Source organism: Antechinus flavipes, chromosome 5, assembly GCF_016432865.1.
Source record: "Antechinus flavipes isolate AdamAnt ecotype Samford, QLD, Australia chromosome 5, AdamAnt_v2, whole genome shotgun sequence".
Classification (NCBI taxonomy): domain Eukaryota; kingdom Metazoa; phylum Chordata; class Mammalia; order Dasyuromorphia; family Dasyuridae; genus Antechinus; species Antechinus flavipes.
The window spans coordinates 295,189,404-295,210,046 of NC_067402.1; the positions used below are offsets into that span (position 1 = coordinate 295,189,404).

At 45.8% G+C, this 20,643-nt stretch overlaps 1 protein-coding gene across 1 annotated transcript; it reads left to right on the top strand.

The window, feature by feature from the left end:
* Window positions 1-1,236: 1,236 nt before the first annotated feature.
* On the top strand, window positions 1,237-9,507 carry PKDREJ (polycystin family receptor for egg jelly). Its single transcript, XM_052001730.1, has one exon. The coding sequence runs from the start codon at window positions 1,237-1,239 to the stop codon at window positions 8,812-8,814; it is 7,578 nt and encodes a 2,525-aa protein (XP_051857690.1). The 3' UTR covers window positions 8,815-9,507.
* Window positions 9,508-20,643: the final 11,136 nt, after the last annotated feature.

Consider the following 20,643-nt stretch of genomic DNA (forward strand, 5'->3'; position numbering starts at 1 on the left):
ATACACAATAGATGTTAATATGTCACTTTCAAAGCTATCTTATCTTCTCTGTGCTTCCTTCTGTTCTTTGTCCTGTTTCCAGGGCTGGTCCCATAATAGATGCCTAATAAATGTTTATTGACTGACTTTGCATTTTTAAAAATATGACTTAAAGATCCTGTTTTCTTTTCTTTTTGGTATCCTATTTTTATTCTCCTTCACTCTCACAGTCTCACACCATTGGAAAAAAGAAAAAAAAAAAAACAACCCTTGTCACAAACATATAGTAAAAGAAACATCCCTACTTTGTCCATGTCCAAAAATACACATCTATTTCAATGGTACCCTATAACTTCTCTGTCAAAAGACGGGTAGTGGGCTTTATCATCAGTCCCCTGGAATTATGGATGGAGGACCATTGCAGTGATTAGGGCTCTTACTGCTTTCAGAATGGGTATTTTTTAAAAAAATATTATTGTATACATTGTTCTGGTTTTGCTCATCTCACTCTACATCAGTTTGCATACATCTTCCTAGGTTTCTCTGAGACCATCTTCATTATTTTTAGAGCCCCAGTGTTACATACAAATTATGGTATATAATGATATGGTATATAATATATGGCATAATTTGCTTAGCCGTATCCCAATTGATGGTCACTCCTTTAGTTTCCAGTTCTTTGCTAACACAAAAAGATTGGCTATAAATGCTTTGTTGTTTTTAAAATTAAATTTGTTTCAATTAACAAAATTTCCTTTCCTTTCCTTCCCACTCCTTCCTTTAGAAAACCAAAACCCAAACCCCTTGTAACAAATATACGTAGTCAAGCAAAATAAATTTCCCCATTGACCACATCCATAAAAAGTCTTATTCTGCACCCCATCTCGATCAGGAAGGATATTGGTGGGCTGGTCGGCTGGGTTTGAGCATGGGGGAAGGTCTCTGAGACCCCGTTTCTCTTTCTGTAGGTTGGGGACTAGAATCCTTAGTCTGTGTAGAAAAGGTCGGCTCTAGATTTCTGAGATTTTTTTTCCAGTTTGTAAAACAACGGGGTGCTGACCTAGCAGAGCTCGGAAGTCCCCGGTCTTTCTCTGGAGGAAATGGGCACTGGGCTCGAGAGCCAGTGGCCGTTTAGGATCCCGAACTTCGAGGAGAACGGAGTTCCTGCAAACAGACACGCTCGTTGCTGGGCGCCGGAGCGCGAACCCCCAAACGTTAGTTTCGCGCCTGTGACCGAGCGGAGCCACTCTAGCTAGGATGATGGTGCGGGGAGGAGCGCTCGCTCGCTTCCTCCTGCTCCTGCTGCTGCTGCCGCCGCTGCTGCCCCCCCAGCCTCCCAGGAGCTACCCCAGCGCTGCTCCTACACCCCGGACTCCGGCCCGACCGGTCTCCCGGAAGAGCCGCCACTCATGCCGCCGAGCGCTCCTTTTGCGCGCCCGCAGACACCATCAGGGCCCCGATTTAACCCTGGCTCCTTACCCAGAATCCTATTCAAAGTTCCCTCTATCGAAGATCCCCAAATCTGCCGATGGCCCTGATCCCGTGGCCTTTTCAGGTCGGGGCTCCAAATGTGAGTTAGCACCTAAGCCCGGACTAGGCTCAGAGCCAGCTCCCGGCTCGGGTTGCCATGGTGCCCCATGTCCTCACCTAAAATCTCAGCTAAAACCCAGATTAGGTCCCAGCGCCATTTCTGGGAGACCTGCAGAGGCCGCTTTGCTTCATACCCTCAGTGCAAGCTCCCCTCCCCTGTGCCAGAGGCCCACTGGGGCACTCCACCTCTCCTGGGGTCTCCAGCCCACAGGATCCAGGCTGACCTTCAGGCTGTACCAGTCCCCAGGCTGTGTCCTCTGCCAAGTCTGGAAAGTGACTTGCAACCCTTATCTTAAGGTCGGGGGCATCTCCTGCATCCCTGGCAACACTCCTAGACGAAGAGCCCCCAGCTGGACGCTGGCTCACCTCCTTTGGCCCGGCCAGGGCTCGAACCGGGAGTCTAGCCGGGTCATTGGTCAGGCCCTGGAGGGACACCTGTACCTCATCAATAGCATCTTGGGCATCCGAGCAAGAGGCAGAACTCTGAGCCTGAATCTCCAACAGGCCCAGACAGGCTCCTATGGCCCTGGCATCTATTATTCCAGGGCAGCCCCAGGTAGAGGCAGCGCCCATCTCCTTTTCTATCAGCAGCAAGGCCTGTCGTGGCTGTTCGCTTTGGATTTCCTTGGAAATCGCTGTGACCAACTGAGTGTGCACCTCTACCTCAGCCCCAAAGGGGTGGCCTTCTTTGGGACCAGGCCCCACAAAGACCTGGAAGTCCACTTCTTCAGCAGTGGCCCTTTGGGGCCCCATGGGCCCATCTACCTCGTGTGGTTCATCCCCTTACAGCATCCTCTCCTGCACCTCCAATGGACTTTTCACCTCCAGCTTCCCGGGGCCAGCCTCAGGCCCAACCGGACATTTACATACCAGGACCGGATCCCCAGTGCCTCCCGCTTCATTCCCCGTTCAGTTTTGCCATTCCACCCCGACATCTATGCAGGCTTCATGGAGAAAGCAGAATGCCCCACAGGCAGTCTGGAGCCCGTCATCTTAAAAGCTTCCTTGGACACATATGGCTCCAAAGTGCTTGAGTCACCAGTGGAATGTATCCAGAATCCCTGTTTCATCCATGAGGTGAGGATCAAGGAAGGCAATCCTACTTTGATAAAGCTAGATGGGAGAAATCCCCTCACCCTGAACACTGCTGTGAAAGTCAATTGTAGCATCCCCCACAATGTGACTCAGGAGTGGAATTTTTACTCTGTCCCTGATATGAAGACCACCCCAGACTGGAGCAAGCCCATGAAAGCTCGGTGGATTGATCAAATGAAGTACTACTCCTTCTTCCAAATTCCTGAGCGAATCGTGGCACGGGGACTGTATCTGATCAATTTCACCGTGACTGTCACCACCGCCAGAAAGGTGCTGAAAAAATCTGCTTTTGTCTATCTTTTGATGTCTAGAAGTGAACTGGTAGCCGTCATTAAGGGAGACCCTATACAGAGGGTGCGTTTTAACCAGAGCTGGACTTTGGATGGATCAGCTTCTTGGGATCCCGAGTCCAAGATCCCTTCTGAGGGCTTGGACTACAGATGGTACTGCACCACTAACATGTCTCACTTTAAGTACGTGATCGTGCCTGGCTCGACCAGAGACACCTGCCTTCCCCAGCTGCCAGACTTGAGGTGGATTCAGGAGTCTGGCCCTGTGCACACCGTGTTACCGGGAACACTCAGAGGCAACCAGGTCTATTTTTTCCGCTTGGTGATTCAGAAGAATGAGAGAAAAGCATTTACTGATCAGAAAGTCATCGTGACTGCCGGTCCCCCACCTGCCATGAGCTTTTCCTGCATTGAAAATTGCGAAAAAACCTTAATTATCACAGATCGATTTTCCTTGTCTGGAAAGTGCACGGACTGTGGGTCAGCTCCTGCCTACTATCTCTGGTCCCTCTTGTCCTACTCAGGCTCTGAATTACCATTTGATTGGGCACATCGGACCACCACTGGGCGAACCAACCCTTACTTGTCAATCAAAGCCTCTGCTTTTAAGGGCTTTTCGGATCAGTTCTGCTTCATTTCTCTAAAGATGTCAAATTGGGGTGGGGGAGTCTCAATTTCTAACCATTCCTTTTATATCAATTCTCCACCCCACATTGGCCACTGCAACATTCACCCTGACAAAGGCATAGCCCTAGTGACCAAGTTTGTTGTGCAGTGTAGGAACTTTATAGACTCTAATTTACCCCTCGTTTTTAAAATCATAGCTTCAAATTTCTGGAATGTGGATGCTATCAGTTCTTTAGAACAGAATACTTTGGGAGCTGTGATGTATGAAGGGGCTCAGCCTGTGACTCCTCCTTCTTTTCTTCCAGTTGGGGTGCCAGTCAATAACTACTTGGTGGTGATATATGCTCAGGTCTATGATTCACTGGGCGCCTTCTCCCAAGTGACCCTGTATGCCACTGTGAATTCTCCCCTGATCATAGATGCACCAAATACCATGTTGAGTCACCTGTTAAACCTCACCCAGAACTCATCTGGTGCCATGCTGACCACTCTATTTCAGCAAAGCGACTTTGTCCGAGCAGGTTATCTTGCCTATCTGGTAGCCTCTGTTTTAAAAGATGTGAAGCCTCTGTCCGACTTACAAACAGACGGCTTTGCGATCCAAGAGCGCCTCATCAACTTTTGCAACCGCCTGCCCACCAGCACCCTGACAGAAATTAACCAAGTGACAGTGATCATTTTGGAGCTCACCCAGAATGCTTCTGACTTGGCTGCAGGTGTCCAGAAGGCAGCCACCAACAGGCTCATGGAAATCAACTTGGCACTGCAGAGATACAGGCAAAGGGAAAAAAAATTCCATTCTGAACAAATTGAAATTGTGAGCACTGGCATCTCAACCAGTTTGTCTAATATCTTCAAAAAGGGTGTTAACATGGATACCGTTAATGAGACTCTCTCTGTCACAAAACTGCTGGCAGATACAATTTCATCCATTAAAGTACCTGGGGAGGTGGAGACAGTGATATCAACCCCAAACTTCAAAATGCACATCAAGAAAGATGAAAAGCACAATGTCACCAAGGCTGCCCTGGCCAAGAAAGATTGCCTAAATTGTTTCTACCCAACGTTGAGAAAAAGTAACACTTCTGACTTGGCTAGCCAGAGTTCTATTTCCACTGTGTTTTATGAGTTTAAAGGTGACCCTTTCCCTTGGCTCAGCACGAAAGAAAGCCTCTCTGTAGATGTGGTTGGTTTCCAGATGAGAGAGACCCAAGAAAATGGGGACGTGTCTGAGGTCGAGCCAGAGGTAGTTGAAGCATTAATCCTTAGGAAAAAACTGAAGGAAGCTCTCTTTAAAATCAGCATGGGACCAGATAAAGACGACCTTAGAACCACTACAGGAATCTTTACTTTCGAGGCAAATGGAGGCTACAAGGAGATATATATCCAAATCATCACAGAAGTAAGAGTTTTGTTCACGGTCTTGATCTACGTGGGCAGCAACATCACCCACAAGCTCCCGATTGCCTCTTTCTTAGCACCCCCGGACATGCCAGCGGTGGCCGACGAGAGTGACTTGTTTGACCCCACCTGCCAAGTTGATGTCCCCTTCCTCATCTGCCTCAGTCAGTCTCTGCTGCAGGCCACAGCCCAAGGCAGCGTCTCCGCCCAGTGGAACATCTCTGTGATTCTGCGAACCTCCTACATCGTCTTGAAGCTGAATGAAAACCTTGTGAACATTTCCATTTTCACAGTGCAGTGTCTGATCATGGATGGCATTCAACAGGAGTGGGGGAAGAAGGCCTGCAGGGTGGGGGAGAGTAGCTGCTGGTGGCGAGCACACTGCATCTGTCGGCTCAAGCCAGAAGCCACAAAGGAGAGGAAGTCTAGAGAGCTGTTGAACCAGAGCGACAGGATCAAATACCTGACTGCCCGCATGGTGGTGATCCCCAACCGCATCGACCTGGGCTTGGACGTTATCCAGACGCTCCCCCAGAACCCGGTGACCCTCTTCACCGTGATCTTAGTCATTTTCACGTATCTACTCCTGGCTTTCTGGGCAATGCACAAAGATCAAACGGACCGGTTTCTCCGGGAGCACGTGATAATCCTCCCAGACAATGATCCTTACGATCACATTTGCTACCTGGTCACCTTCTACACGGGGAGCCGCCCGGGCTCTGGCACCAGAGCCGACGTCTTTCTCCAGCTTCTGGGAACAAAGGCGTCCAGTGAGGTACACTGCCTGAGCCACCCCGACTTCACCACCTTTTACAGAGGCAGCATGGACACCTTCCTCCTGACGACCAAAAGCGACCTGGGAGCCATCCGGGCCATCCGGGTCTGGCACAACAACGAAGGCAGCCGGCCCAGCTGGTACCTGAGCAGAATCAAGGTGGAAAACATCTTCAACCGGCACATCTGGCTCTTCCTCTGCAGATCGTGGCTCTGGGTGGAGTCTCTGGAGCAGACCTTTGAGCCAGTCGACAAGGAGCAGCCCCTCAGCAAGAAGGATTACTTCCTCATCCACGCCTCGAACGTGCTGGGCAACAACCACCTGTGGCTGTCCGTCTTCGCCAGTGTGATCACGGGACCCTACAACCGGCTGCAGCGGCTCTCCTGCTGCCTGACCGTGCTACTGAGCACACTGTTCTGTAACATCATGTTCTTCAAATCGGATGAGGAGAAAGAGAGTCTGCCCGTGGAGCTGAAGCACCTGCGGAAGGTGATGAGAGGCATTGAGAGCGCCCTCATCTGTGAGCCGCTGCAGATGACCATCAGTGCTCTCTTCACCTATTCCCAGAGGAAGGTCTCCCCCGTGCCAGTCACCCACGTGGCTCCACGCCTTCACCCCTACATGAGAGCAGACTTCCGAAACTGGAAGGAGCGCCTGGAGATGTGGTACTTTCATGAGACTGGCCAACGGCAGCCTCGGGGCCAAGGCATCTCCACAAAAAACCAGGCTCCAGGAAAGAATGTGATGCTTTCGGAGGCAGCAGCCAATGCCATTACAGAAACCAAAGGGAAGCTCCCAGAACAGAATGCAGCCCACCAGGAGAGGAAGGCCACTGACACAGAAGACCAGACCTTGCCAGAGGCAGCGGGCAGGGCCTCGAGTTCCAAACCCTCCCAAGTAGGAGAAAGGGGGCCACATAAGGATGAAGAAGTGGAACTCGCTTCAGGTGAACCCCCAAAACACAAGCCTAAGAAAGTGATGCTCTTTGAATCCAAGCCTCGCTTTGTCCTCCACTGGTGGTGTGTCTACCTGGCCTGGTTGCTGGTCATCTGTAGCTCTGGCGTATGCTCCTTTTTCATCATCATGTATGGGTTAACATATGGATACCAGAAATCCATGGATTGGTTGTTCGCCTCTATGTCCTCCCTGGGCCAGTCGATATTTGTGATCCAGGTGGCCAAGATCCTCCTTTTCTCTGGCGTCAAGTCAAGCCGAGCCAAGTACTGTAAGAATATCTCCTGGACGACAAGGTACAATTACATCGAGATCCGCTTGCAGGGCACTAACTTAGATGCTGATGACACAAGAGAGCTGCACTATGAGATCATCCGGGTCCGCGGTTCGAGAATGTACCAACCCTTGGTGGCAGATGAAATCCAGATATTCAAAAGGAGGAACAGGATTAAGAGAGGGGCCATCGTGTTTTTAATTCACATCATCAGCCATTTCATCTTTCTTGCTCTCTTGTTGTGCATCGCCTCCCTGGCCAGTCACTCCCACAGTTTCCATCATAACCAGGCAATCCGGAGACAATTCTCTGTGAACCTTGAAAACGTCAGAGAACTGAATGACACCTACAGGTGGCTCAATGATGTCCTACTGCCCTTGGTCCATAACAGTCAGAATCCACCTTTTCTTTCTAACAGCTGGTCCAGGATTCTTGGCTTGCCCAGGATGCGACAAGTGAGGGCGAAGTCTATCCCAAAGTCCTGCTTCCTCTCTGGTACCGCGGCTAACAGGTTAATGAAAAAGGGCATCCACTGTCAAAGCCAATACAGCAAAGGTAGGGAGGATCGAAAAAGCTACAGCAGATTTTGGACTGCCCCCGTTGGCTCCTCTGTGGACAAGAAGCTGGTCAGCTTTACTTATGAATCCAAGCCTGGGGAATGGGCCTATTATTCCTACGGATTGGCTCATGCCTATGGAATGGGGGGATATCCATTTTATTTCTTCCCCGACCAGCAGCAGTATAATTCAACAACAAGGCTGAAGGAACTTAGAGATAGTCAGTGGCTGGATGAAAGAACATGGGCTGTGATCCTGGAGCTGACCACCTTTAATTCAGAAACTAGCTTATTTTGTACCATCTCAATAGTATTTGAAGTCTCTCCACTGGGCGTCGTCAACCCAAATTTGGCTGTCCACTCCTTTAGTCTCCCCTTGTTCCGCATGCGGAGTCAGCTTGAGCTGTATCTGTACGGAGCTGCCATGGTGTTTATCTTGGTGTATCTGGTAGTTGAAGTCATCATCATCTACAAGGAAAAGGAGAACTATGTCAGGAATGTGTTTAATCTCCTCAGCTTTGGTCTCAAGTCCATGTTTCTCTTTCTTATTTTTCTTCTTTACATCCAATTCAGGATGGCCAAGAAAATCCTTGGCTTTTACCTCCAGAACCCAGATGACTTCGTTCCCTTTCATGCCATTTCTCATGTGGATCAGGTCCTTCGCATCACTCTGGGCTTCCTGATCTTCCTGACCATTCTAAAGACACTGATGTATTCTAGATTCTTCTATGATGTACGATTGGCCCAGAGGGCCCTCTTGGTGGCCTTGCCAGCCATCTGTCACATGGCCCTTCTGGTAGGTGTGTATATCTTTGTGTACGTGGTCTTCGGATACCTCGTTTTTGGCCAACACCAGTGGCATTATAGCAGCATCATTCACTCCACGCAGACCATCTTCTCCTACTGTGTTTCAGCCTTCGAGGGCACAGCATTTTTAAATAAGCAGATCCTCGGCGGCCTGTTCCTGTCCTCATTTATGCTGGTGATGATCTGTGTACTAATTAACTTGTTTCAGGCTGTGATTCTATCTGCCTATGAAGAGATGAAGCAGCTTGTGTATGAGGAACCAGCGGCAGAAGTGGAGGCGATGACCTACCTCTTGCACAAGGTGAGGAATCTCTTCCGCTTCCTCACCTGCCGGGCCCCTGCCAAAGAGGAGCCCGCCTACTTCACTGACATACTCTATGGCCATCCAGAAAATAAAAGCTACCAGTACTTAGGGCTTAAAAGTAGAAAAATTGACGGGAAGAGGATGACTTATGTGGTTGTGTGAGGGGTGACCATTCCAAGTTCCTGCCAGTCCTTGTTGGGAATGAGCCAGTTCTCTTAGGTCCCCAACAGGCCTGGTGGACCTTGATCCATTCCAGTCCTTGACTATGGCTTCCCAGGCCCCTGAATTCGAGTATTTAGTTTCCATTAGGATAAGAGGATAGCTAAGGATGCTTAGAAATGTACTGAGATGGAGAGAGATTATCTAACTTTAAACAAACAGTCTGGCCTGGTCTGTCCTCATGCATCTCTGAAGAGCTTGGTACAATTGTTCATCTGTCCTGGAGAAGGCCATCTTAGCTAGTCCCCTCACTTCCATCCCTCTGCATGCTATAGGAAAACTGGGGGGGAGAGCTAAGTTTCTGCTAATACTTCTCCATCTGGGACATCTTAGTTCTGAGGTACAACCCTGCAGATCCTGGGCTGGAGCAGGGACTCCCCAAAGAACACTGGAGTCCTAAGAGCTGCCTCAGCAGGCTAGGGCAATCAACCATACCCATTCCATGCCCAGATCTCCTCAAGTTAGCAGATGGATTTAGAGCAAAAGAGAAGTTTCCAGATGTTATGAGGCTCCTGTGACACACAAAAATGCTTGGGACAAATCTCCACTCCATTTCTGGCTGAAGTCTTTAAATGTTAGGGGATTTCTCCCAATCATTCTCTTATATTTTAAAAAAGAGAGCAGACTCTTGCAAGAGGAAATTTTTTTTTTTTTACAAAATCTTGTAAATATGTTCCATGTGAGTATGACCATATTCTTTGTTAACTTTCTTAAGAATTATTTTCTGTTTTTGTAACTTTAAACTTTCATGATAGTAAAAAAAACCATTTCTTCCATGAGTCTTGCTGGTTTTGGGGGGGAGGAGAGAATCAGGGAAGGCTCCCACGATGAAATTAGAATAAAAAGTTATTTAGGAGGTCCAAGAGCTACAGCTGGAGGGTACCTCAAAGATTATCAAACCTATTCCTTTTATAGATAGGGAAAATGAGGCCAAGGGAGGTGGTCATCTGACAATAAATGTCAGGTGACAATAAATGTCAGGGGTGGGAATGTGCCCTCAGGCCAGTGACCACCTCTGTGTATCCCTCTAGGATACTTCCTAGCCAGGATGGCAGTTTAGCTAGCCAAGACAAGATGCTGAGCTGATACTTCTTCAAACGCTTAAGGCATTTATTGAGCCCTCCCATTGTGCCAAGAGTTGGGGGAATGATGAAACAAGCTAGCCAGCCACAGCTCCAAGGGAGCTCCTTCCCATTCTGGTGGGGAAGATGCCACGCTAGGGAGGTTTCAGCCTCGGGTCAGATGGAGAAGTCCTGTGGGCCTCAGTGCCAGTCCAGGCAGATGCTCCCACCTCTTCCTTTTAAGGGATGCTTACTGATCCAATGACAAGTATTTCTGATGCCGGACTTGGTGGTGAGCACTTTGTTCTCTGTATCTTGTGCAGCCATAGCCGTTGGTGCTGCAGACGCCATGCGAGGCTGCATCTCCATGGGTGCTTCCAGGGATGATGGCTGCAAGGTGGGCCTAGTGGGCAATGAGTCTTAGACCCTTCTCAGAACCATCTTTTTAAATGCAGAAGACAAAAATGCCAAAATTTACTAAGGAAACCAGTTATATTTAAATATATTTCTCAATCTGCTTTTCAAAATGAAGTTCAAAGATCCAGGCTAAGTCATCTTACAGAAGCCAGGGTTGAAGTAGTGTTGAGGGGCTGGGGTATACTTCTATTCCCAAGGCTCTTGGGTTCAGGGTCCTTAGCTATCAAGAGAAGGTGCTGAAAACGATGGCGGCGGTACAGCTTGCCTGTCTTTCTCTCAGGATACCTTGTCGCTTTCTCTGGGCTGGCTAATTTGTTCAGTATGTGGCAGGTGGTGGGGATGGTTAGCTGCTTCTCCATAAGGGTTACCTCTCAGGATGCCAAGGATGAATTGGAAGCAGGCTGTGGAATGTCACCATTAACAGGACTGTTGGGCTCAACTGCCCCAAGTGGCAATTGGGCAGTATTTGGCGATTGTGGCAAGAAAAGGCGTTTCCTTCCTTAATCTTTCATTTACATAAATCTCTGTTTAAACCATAAACTGTATTTGTATTTCATAAAATCATAGACTATCAAAGTTCAGAAGGATTTCAGAGATTACTTAATCTAACCCATCTTTTAATTAATCTGTTTGCAAGTATTAAGCCACACAAGGTGCCAAACAATGTACAGGAATTCCCCCTACAATTCGATTTAATGACTATGTAGTGATGAGGAACTCACTACCAGACACCATTGGCTAATCTACTTCCCCCTCCCCACAATTTTATTTTTTTAAATTAGCAAGCATTTCGTTTCATTCCCATTCTCCAATTGAAAAAGAAAACAAAACCCTTTTAACAAATATTCACGGTCAAGCAGAAAAATGTTCCTGCATTGGCCAGATACACGAAAGCGTATCTTATTCATTCTGCATCTTGAGAGTCGGCACTTGTCTTATCGGGAAATTTACAGCCTATGTCATTATCCATCCTCTGGAATTAGGGCTGGTCATTTCAATGATCAGAATTCTTAAATCTGTCAAAGCAGCAACCCTTCCATTTGCTAGCACTGTATGCATTGTTCTTCTGGTTCTGCTCATTTCACTCTGCATCAGTTCAGATAGATCTTCTCGTTTCTTCTGAAACCACCTTTTCCAGCCTTCCACAGAAGGGAAGAGGAGGCCTTGGATGGTACCTGTCTCTTACTTTGGTGGTAAAAAGTGAGAACCATTCATTCATGCCTCCAGCCTGGTCTCCTACCTTAAGGAGAAAAGGCTAATAACACTGTCTTACCACTCTAAGTTCTAGCTCTCCTCCTGAACTGCCTAAGGCTCTGCAAAGACACCTCCTGAGGCCAAAGTCTAAGAACACTGAAAATCTATTGATGATTAGCCAACCCCCCCTAGTTAGACCCTGCCCATCCCAGAGACTTGGAATCTCTTCGGTTCACTGAACCAGCTAGGGGAACAGAGAGTTGGGCCTGGAGTTAGGAAGGCCAAATTAAAATCCAGTAGCCGTGCAGTCCTTCTGTGAATGCATGCTCCCTTCACCCCCTCCATCATGCAGCCCCCATTCCCCATTGCCTGATCCCTCATTCCCATTCCTCTAAACCCATTCCCAACAATGTCCCATTTCACAGCTACCTTCCACCTCTGGAGAGTTTGCCCCTTAGGCAATAAACTTATTTTCATCTTAAATCTTTAACTTTCCCACTCCCTTCCTCTCTGGCCTTTGACTGAGACTTGGCTCTCTCCTGATGACCCAGCCTCCTTACGTTACTTTCCAGCACTAGCTTCCCCAGACTCACTGATCTTGGTGGGGAAGTTGAAATAGTCCTTGCTTCCCAATGCTGCTACTAGGCTCAGTGACCTCTCTTTGAGATTCAATCAGTCCATATCTACCAAGAAATCAGCATTTGGGTAACCACTGTCTACCTACCTCAGGACAATCTCCTCTTTCCTTAGTGAGTTCAGTACCGGCTTACTGTCTTTCCTCCTCCTCCACTCTTGCATCATGTTCAGGGACTTCAACATACAAAATACACCCCTTCAAACAACTAGCCTCCCAGTAATTGAATTTACTCATTTCACAGATCCTGTTCCTCCCAGCCACCTCACCCACTTATAATGCTGTTGCCAGCACACCCAAATGCACTACTTCTATGCTCAGACTCGGGATTCCTTTGTCTCTTGTCTATTGGCATTTTCCTCTTTGCTTTATGAAAGTAAAATCTGCTTGCTCCTTCTCCACATATCATGACATATTTATCACAGCCCTCAGTTCTGTCCCAGGCCTTCCCTCATTCACTGGCTGTACTCTCTCAGTGCCTCCGTGAACCAGTCCAGTCCCCCACTATGTCCTGGGGAATCCACTGTCTCCTAATCACATTGTCCATTGTGCCTGATTTAAACCTCAGCCTTAGATTCCTCAAATGTCCTCTAACTTTGCTCCCAAGAACATGATGGTGGGCAAAGGTGGAGAAAAATCTGGAAACCATGCATCCACTATACACTTTATAGACCCCACTGGGCCTTCCATGGGCTGGAGATGATCCTTCAGCATTATTACTGTCCTATTCTCCTCAGAAGTTCCTCAAATTGCTTATGGTTCCCTGCACCTACCTTCTCAGCTGAGATCATCCACTCATATTTTATTGAAAAAATGGAGTCATTTGCCATGACCCTGCTCTTCTCCCACCTCTCCTATCACTCACAGGCTTTCTGGCTCTGTCTCACATCCTGGAGTAACCCTTTTTGGCAAGGCACAAAAGACCTTGTTCTTCTGATCTCCTCCAGCAGACCGCTCCTTGCTTCTCCTCATCATTTACCTTCTTCTCCCTGCCTACTGGCTCCTCCATTGCCCACGTGTTACCCATCCTCAGAATTTCCTCATCCATCCACATGCACATCACTCCTCCCTTTTGTGGCAACCTCCTTGGAAGGCCAAAAACTACAGGGACCTCCCCTTCCTCTCCTTAACTCTTTGCAGTCTACCAATCCCCTCATTCAACAAGAACTTTTTTCTCCAAAATTATCAATGACCTCATTGTTGCCAAATCTTTTTTATTTTGGGGGGAGTCAAAATATATTAAAAATATATTTTTACAATAAAATGTAAAACCTTTTTAGTTTCAATATTTTTGCTTGGTGATCTCATCAGCTCCCATCTCAATACTGATGATTATCAATTTTGCATTTCCTGCTCCTACCTCTGCTGCTCTCCAATCTTAAATTTCTAGCTGCCTTTCAGATATCTCAAACTGGATGTCCAAAACTCAACATTTCCAAAAACTGAAGTCATTCCTGTTCCTTTTAAATGCCCCCCTCCCTTTACCTACCTTCTCTATTACTGTTGAGGGCACTATCACTCTCCTAATCTTTCAGGCTCATACCCTAGGAGTGATCCTGGATTCCTTATCACCTAAATCCAATATGTACCAAGTCCTGTTGATGTCACTACCACTCCACTATGCTCCCTTTTCTCCTCTTGACACAACCCTCAATGCTGGAACAATTCCCTTATCACCTTACACTTCATTATTTTCAATAGCTGATGTGGTGGTGGAGAGAATAGTCTCTTCTCACTCCAGTTCATCATTCATTTAGTCAACTAAAAGTGATTTTCCTAAAGTGCAGGTCTGATCATGTCATCACTCAACAAACTCAAATGACTCACACCATGGGATGTCTTTCCTAAAGCCCCTGTTGCCTCCCCTCCACTGATTATTTCTAGTTTATCCTATCTATAACTTGTTCGGACATAATTGTTTGCATGTTGTCTCCGTAATCAATGTTATAAGTAAAAACTGTCTTTACCATTCTTTTTATTCCCCAGTTCTTTAGTTCAGTTCCTGATACATAAGTAGTTTAATAAATGTTAATTACTGAACAACATAGTAATTACATTCATATACCATGATTTGTTCAGCTATTCTACAATAGATGTATCTCCTTCCTCCAGCTTCCAGTTCTTTGCTACCACAAAGTTACAATAAATATTTTTGTATACATGTATCCTTTTCCTCTCTTTTGATCCTTTGGGTAAAGGGTTTTAGGATAAAGATTAGGGTCAAAGGCTGCGCACAGTATAGTCATTTTGGGGGCATAGTTCCAAAATTACTTTCCAGAATGACTGGCCCAACTCACATTAACTTCTGCCAATGTGTGGGTTTGCCTAATTTTTCCCAGTTCTTATAATATTTGTCATTATCCCTTTCTGGAATATCCCTATGGTATAAGAAAGGCTGTGAGTAAGGAATATAGAGAAGCCTGGGAAGATTTATATGAAATGATGGAGAGTGAAGTCAGCAGAGCCAAGGAAATATACATATCAACAACCTCCAAATCAAAATTGAATGTAACAAAATTATAAATACCCAGCAGGACTTAAATGAAGAGAGATGAGACAAATCCCCAACCCATTTATTTGTGGAGGAGAGAGGACTACAGGAGTAACCCATGGCACATAGGATGCTGACATCTTCAATATAATTAGTGATGCTTTTTTTCCCCCTCTAAAAATATACTATTTGTCAAAAGGGATGGCACCTTAGGAGTGGGATAACTGTAATGAATGAATAAATGTAGTGATGTAAGAAACAGAAAATATCAATGAGCACTTATTAAAAATAACATCTTTTGATCATTTATCATTTGGGAAATGGCTCTAATAAATTTGAATCAGTGCCTTATATATCTTGGAAATTAAATCCTTATTGGAGAAAGTGGTAAAGATTTCCCCCCCACCCATCTCTTTTCTTATTTTAGCTACACTGGTTTTATGAAAAAAAATGTAATCAAAATTATATTTTTGTGGTTTTCATTTGGTAAACTTTTCTCTTACCATTCTGTAATTTCTGCCATAGTCTTCTGATTTGTTTATGATGTCACTCTTTATGTTTGAGTCATGTTCCTTTTGCAGTAAAACTTGGTATATGGTGTGAGAGATTAATGTATACTGTGTTTCTGCCTTTCTAATTTCCCCAATCGTTTTTGTTGAAAACTCAGGCTAGAATCTTTGGGCTTATCCAGCGCTAGGATACTGTATTCATTGAATGGCAGTGCAAATAAAGAACTGGGCTTGGAGGCAAGAAGATCTGAGTTAAAATGTGGCCTCTATCACTTACTAGCTGGTTGATGCTGGACTGGGCATATACCCTTTGACTGCCTTAGTTTCTTCAGCTATAAAATGAAGATCCTAAAAGTACCTCACTCAGAGGGCTATTATGAGGATCAAGTGCGATAATAGTTATAAAGTGTCTGGGATAGAGGCGGTTGGTTGGTGATTTCTCCTTCATTCTCAAAAGAGTACCAAAATAGCATCACTACGCTGGCATCAAAGTACAGTGTTATCTGACTGGCTGATCAGGCTCATCATTGTTTTATGATCTCAGAAGGTTCTTCCACAGCTTAGGCACAAAGAGTCCATGTGAACATTTGGGGTGGATTCTCTAAATTTAGGCATCTTATGTTTGTTTTGAGCTGCAGCAATTTTGCTTTGTTCATATAACACAAGCACTTTCTGTGATGAGGGCACGCCATGCATGGTGGTCTGGGCTAGTGTCTCCCATGTGATGCAATCAATTTTAAAGTTCTTCAGAGAGACCTTGAGCGTGTCCTTGTATTGCTTCTTTGGACTTCCACGTGAATACTTGACTTGTGTGAGTTTACCATACAACAATATTTTTAATTTTTTCACTGAGGTAATTGGGGTTAAGTGACTTGCCCAGGGTCAAACAACTAGGAAGTGTTAAGTGTCTGGGATCAAATTTGAACTCAGATCCTCCTGACTTCAAGGCTAGTGCTCTATCCACTTCACCACCTCGCTGCCCCTACAACAGTATTTTAAAGGCAAATGTTTGGCATTTGAACAACATGGCCAGCTCATTAAATTCGCCCTCTCTGCAGTAGAGTTTGGATGCTTGGCTCATCAGCTCAAGAAAGGACCTCAGCATCTGATATCTTATCCTGCCAGGTGATCTCCAGACTCTTCCCAAGATAATTCAAATGGAAGCAATTTAGATTTCCTGGCATGGTGCTGGTGCATTGTCCAAGTTTCACAAGCATACAACAATGACTCTGTGTAGACCCTCAGTTTGGTAGTCAACTCTAATACCTCTCCTCTCCCACGCTTCCCTTCGGAGATTCCCAAACACTGAGCTACCTCTAGCAATGCACACATCAACCTCATCAATTGTGTGGACATCACTGGAAAGTATACTGCTAAAGTAAGTGAACTCGCCCACAGCATTCAAAACTAAACCATTTGCTGAAACCAATGGTTCCATATATGGATGACATGGTACTGGCTGTGGTGGAACATCTGTGTTTTCTTGGTGTTCAAAATTAGCACAAGCAGCAGAGAATCGAGCTCTACTTTGTTGTTTCTCAGATTCAGCGGCTGCACTGAGTACACGACCATTCACAACAAAACAGATTTTTAAAACCACACAAATATTTATTTCCTTTTCCTTCACTTTGTGTGACATGTGGTAAGAGAATGGAAAAGGATTATAGCAATGCTGCATATTGTCACCTTATTCATTTAACTTGCATGCTGAGTACATCATGAAAAATGCCTGGATGGATGAATCAAAAGCTGAAATTAAGACTGCCAGGAGAAATATCAACAATCTTAGATGTGCAGATGATACCACTCTGAAAGCAGAAAGTAAAGAGGAAATGGAGCCTCTTGATGATGACAATGAAAATGCAAAGTATAAAAGCTTGTTTGCAGCTTAACATTAAAATTCAAAATTCCCCCCAAACCCTAAAATTTTGGCAATCAGGCTGACTAATTCCAGACAAACAGAAGGAAAAGAAATGGAAGCAGTGTCATATTTTATATTCTTGGGTTCAAAGATCACTGTAATCAGTGACTGCAGCCATGAAATTAAAAGATGCTTGCTCCTTGGAAGGAAAGGTAATTGCTGGACCCATAGATTTGGAAGTCTTTGGGGAAGGCTTGGGAAGTCCCATTTCTTTCTCAAAACACAGTTCACCCCTACTCCCCATGTTTTGCTTCCTGGGACCCAAACAGAAAAAAAGCCGATTTGTCTGTTTGGTCCAAGATTTGCTCTTTTCAATGTAGGCTTTTGGAAAAATCTCTGGGTTTAAAATTCCCTTTCTCTGAGCCAAACTCCCCCTGAGATCTTACCAAACCAAACAAAAGGAACAGGTATATGTGTTTGGCACAGGGTTTTCCCTTTTGCCAAAAAAGATCCATATAATCAAAACTATGGTTTTTCCAGTAACAATATAAAACTCTGAAAGTTGGAATATAAAGAAATTTTGAATGCTGCAGAATTGATGCTTTTGAATTGTGAAGACTTTGGAGACCCCTGGACAGCAAGGAGATCAACTTACTTAATACTTGCTGAAACTGAAGCTAAAATAGTTTGGCCCGATAAAGGGAAGATGGGATTCATTGAAAAATACCCTGATTTTGGAAGACATTGAAGGCAAAAGTATAAGGGGATGGCAGAGGATGAGACAGATGAATGTGTTATGGAAACATGACCTTGGATAGACTTCAGGAGAGAGTGCAGGAAAGAAGGGCCTGGCATACTGTGGAGCCTGGGGTCATGAGTCAGACATAAGAACAAACTATTTTGATTTACTTTTAGTTGTATAGTGTTCCTGTGTGGGTCTTGGACAATAAGATTCCCAAGCACTTCATATTTGCAGGAATTTTAAAAAGGAATTTCTTGGTTTTGTTGATAGAATATAGAAGGATAATTTCTGTGGGCATATTTTATATCCTAAAACTTTGCCGAAGTTAATATCTGAATTTCTTAGCTCATTTTCTTGGAATCCTGTGAAGTGTTCTATGGTCAAACACCAATATGATTCTGGACACCAAGATGTCTGTGATTAGCCTTAGGCTAATGGATCACAACGATGAATGATGATACAGAACAAGCTGAAGTCCAATGGAACATGGATACAAGGCAGAATGAGACCCCCTCTTGCACTTAAGAATCATTATAACTGCCCTGAGAGTGAAGCAGGATAGGTGTAGTTTACTCCCATTTTACATGGGAGAAAAAGGCCCAGGATGTCGAAGCAGCTTGCCCACGGTTACCCAGCTGTGGGTGGCAGAGCTGGATCTCTGCCTTGGGCCTTCTTTTCTCCCTGATTCAGGCCGCCTTCAGCACCATGTCTCCCTTTCCCCTACAGGGGACAGACAGGTAGAGAATCATGTCATTATTTGCTCTCTGTGGAAAAACAACCAGCAGCTGTTGGGAATCTTCATCAGCTGCGCTCCCTGGACACGAAACTGACCTCTGAGGCTTATGCTGTTTGGGCTGCCAGGTGATCCGAGTTCATCCCTGGTTCTGTATTCCTAGGAGAAGTTGTCCCTTACCCGAGGACTTAATCTCTGAGATCTGATAGTCCCTCCTGAGCCTTCTCTGACAGCCTGATGGATGGGATTTCACGTGCAGCTAGGGTCAGCTCCCAGTGGCCTGTTTGGATCAACACTACAGCCCGTGGTCAGGTTTATAAAATCTTTCCTCTTAGTCATTACACAAACTAACTGGGTTGTTGGTAAATAGTCTCCCATTTCTTCATTTCTCAACAGGGTCCAATGCACTGGCTCAGATTCTAGAATCTGAGTCGTTGTCATACATTTATTAAGCACTTAAATCAATACTTAATTGACTTTGTGTCATCCTTACCTGTTTAATTATCAACACCCCCTCCCCCCTTCAGAGTTCAAGATCTGGAGAGCAAGACTTTTTGATCTTGTGTCATCCTTAGATAGACCTATGTAGTTTCCTCCACTCCACCTCCTAGAACACAGGCTCCCTAAGGAGAGAGCCATCTTTTACCAGTTTCTTGTACTTATACTCCAATGTGATGATATGACAAATACAGGTAAAAATAACATGAGGTATTAGATGAAAGGGGTATTAGCAGGTTAGGTCATCTTGGGGTAGCTGAGGCTCCTCCCTACTCTTGGGACGTTCTAGAGGTAACCCTGGGAAGGTATTTTTTAATTGTTGCCCACAAGGCTTCCATCTGGTGTCTTTCTATTATTAATTAGTGGATGTCAACTAACTTTTGCAAAGGAATGTTTATGGAAGCCCAGAAGTTACCAAACTATTTTCCAAGCTGGGGCAAGTGTGCAAGTACAAAGGGGATGAGACACACAAAGGAGAGGGCATGCCCTGGGTACCTCATGATCCTTGGCACTGGCTGGAAGTCCCTTTCTCTTTTCATGGAGTCCCTTCAGTTTCTGTCTTCACTGTGTTAGCGGTGGATGAGTAGTCGCTCCCTCTCAGGGAAGCTGCTTCCTTGTTGGGTTGGCACAAAGCTTAATTCTCTGCTGGGCCAGGTGAAGTAGACTGCTGGTTGATACAAAAGCCCTTTAACCAAACTCAGCTGCTGTTCTGCCTCCAGTTGCCAGCGAGACCTCTGGGATGACTTTTCTGAATTGGCTGATCACTTGGACATCCCCTCAGAGAATACACAATGTATATAATAAACACTTGTGGACTGACCACTCCCAACTGAAAGTCTTCTTGCTAATGAAGGAGTCTGAGGACTTGGACATCCCTGGTCCAGCGTGCTCGGGCTCAGCCCTCAGCCTCCTTGACTTCTCTGAAGGTTAAGAGCTGGGTGATTTCCCTCCCTGGATAACTACCCCCCTCCTCTGGCAACAGAGAACATGACGCTTTGGTGGTTCTCTGACCTCTTTGATCTCAATTATTGAGTTTCACCACCTGATATCCCCTTAATGTGGGTGACCTCCAAGAGCTGGGCCTCTCTTCCTAACAATTCCATTCATTTCAATGGTGTCAACGGCCATCTCTGCAGATTTCCTAACCTCCAGCTCCAAACTAGACTCAGGAATTGTGGGCCCCCATCAGCATCTCTGGGGCCAACCCTAGCCCTCATATAAGAGTCTCTGCCCTCTGCATTTTCTCCACTAATGTGGGGCTGTTAGTGCAAACACAAAACCCGGGGCGAGGCTGAAAGGCCAGGCTATCCTCATTTTCTCTTCCTCCTCCTATCCTCCTGATCTCATCAATATTCTAATTTCCAAGTTGGCCATCATGAGGTCATTTTAAATCAGTTACTATTATGACTAAGTAATCCTAATGAAAATGACACATACCGCTGTAAGTAGAGATGAGCTCTGTGGGGGAGGCTGGGGCCAGGAGGGGCCTGACTGGGAAATGCAGATTAGTCATCTGCGAAGAGATGGTGGTGGTCAGCAGCATCACCCAGGTGAGTGGGAGCGCCAAACAAGGGGGGGGGAGACGGGTCCGAGTTGGATCCCCTGAGTTACGGCTTAGGGCAGACTCTGGGG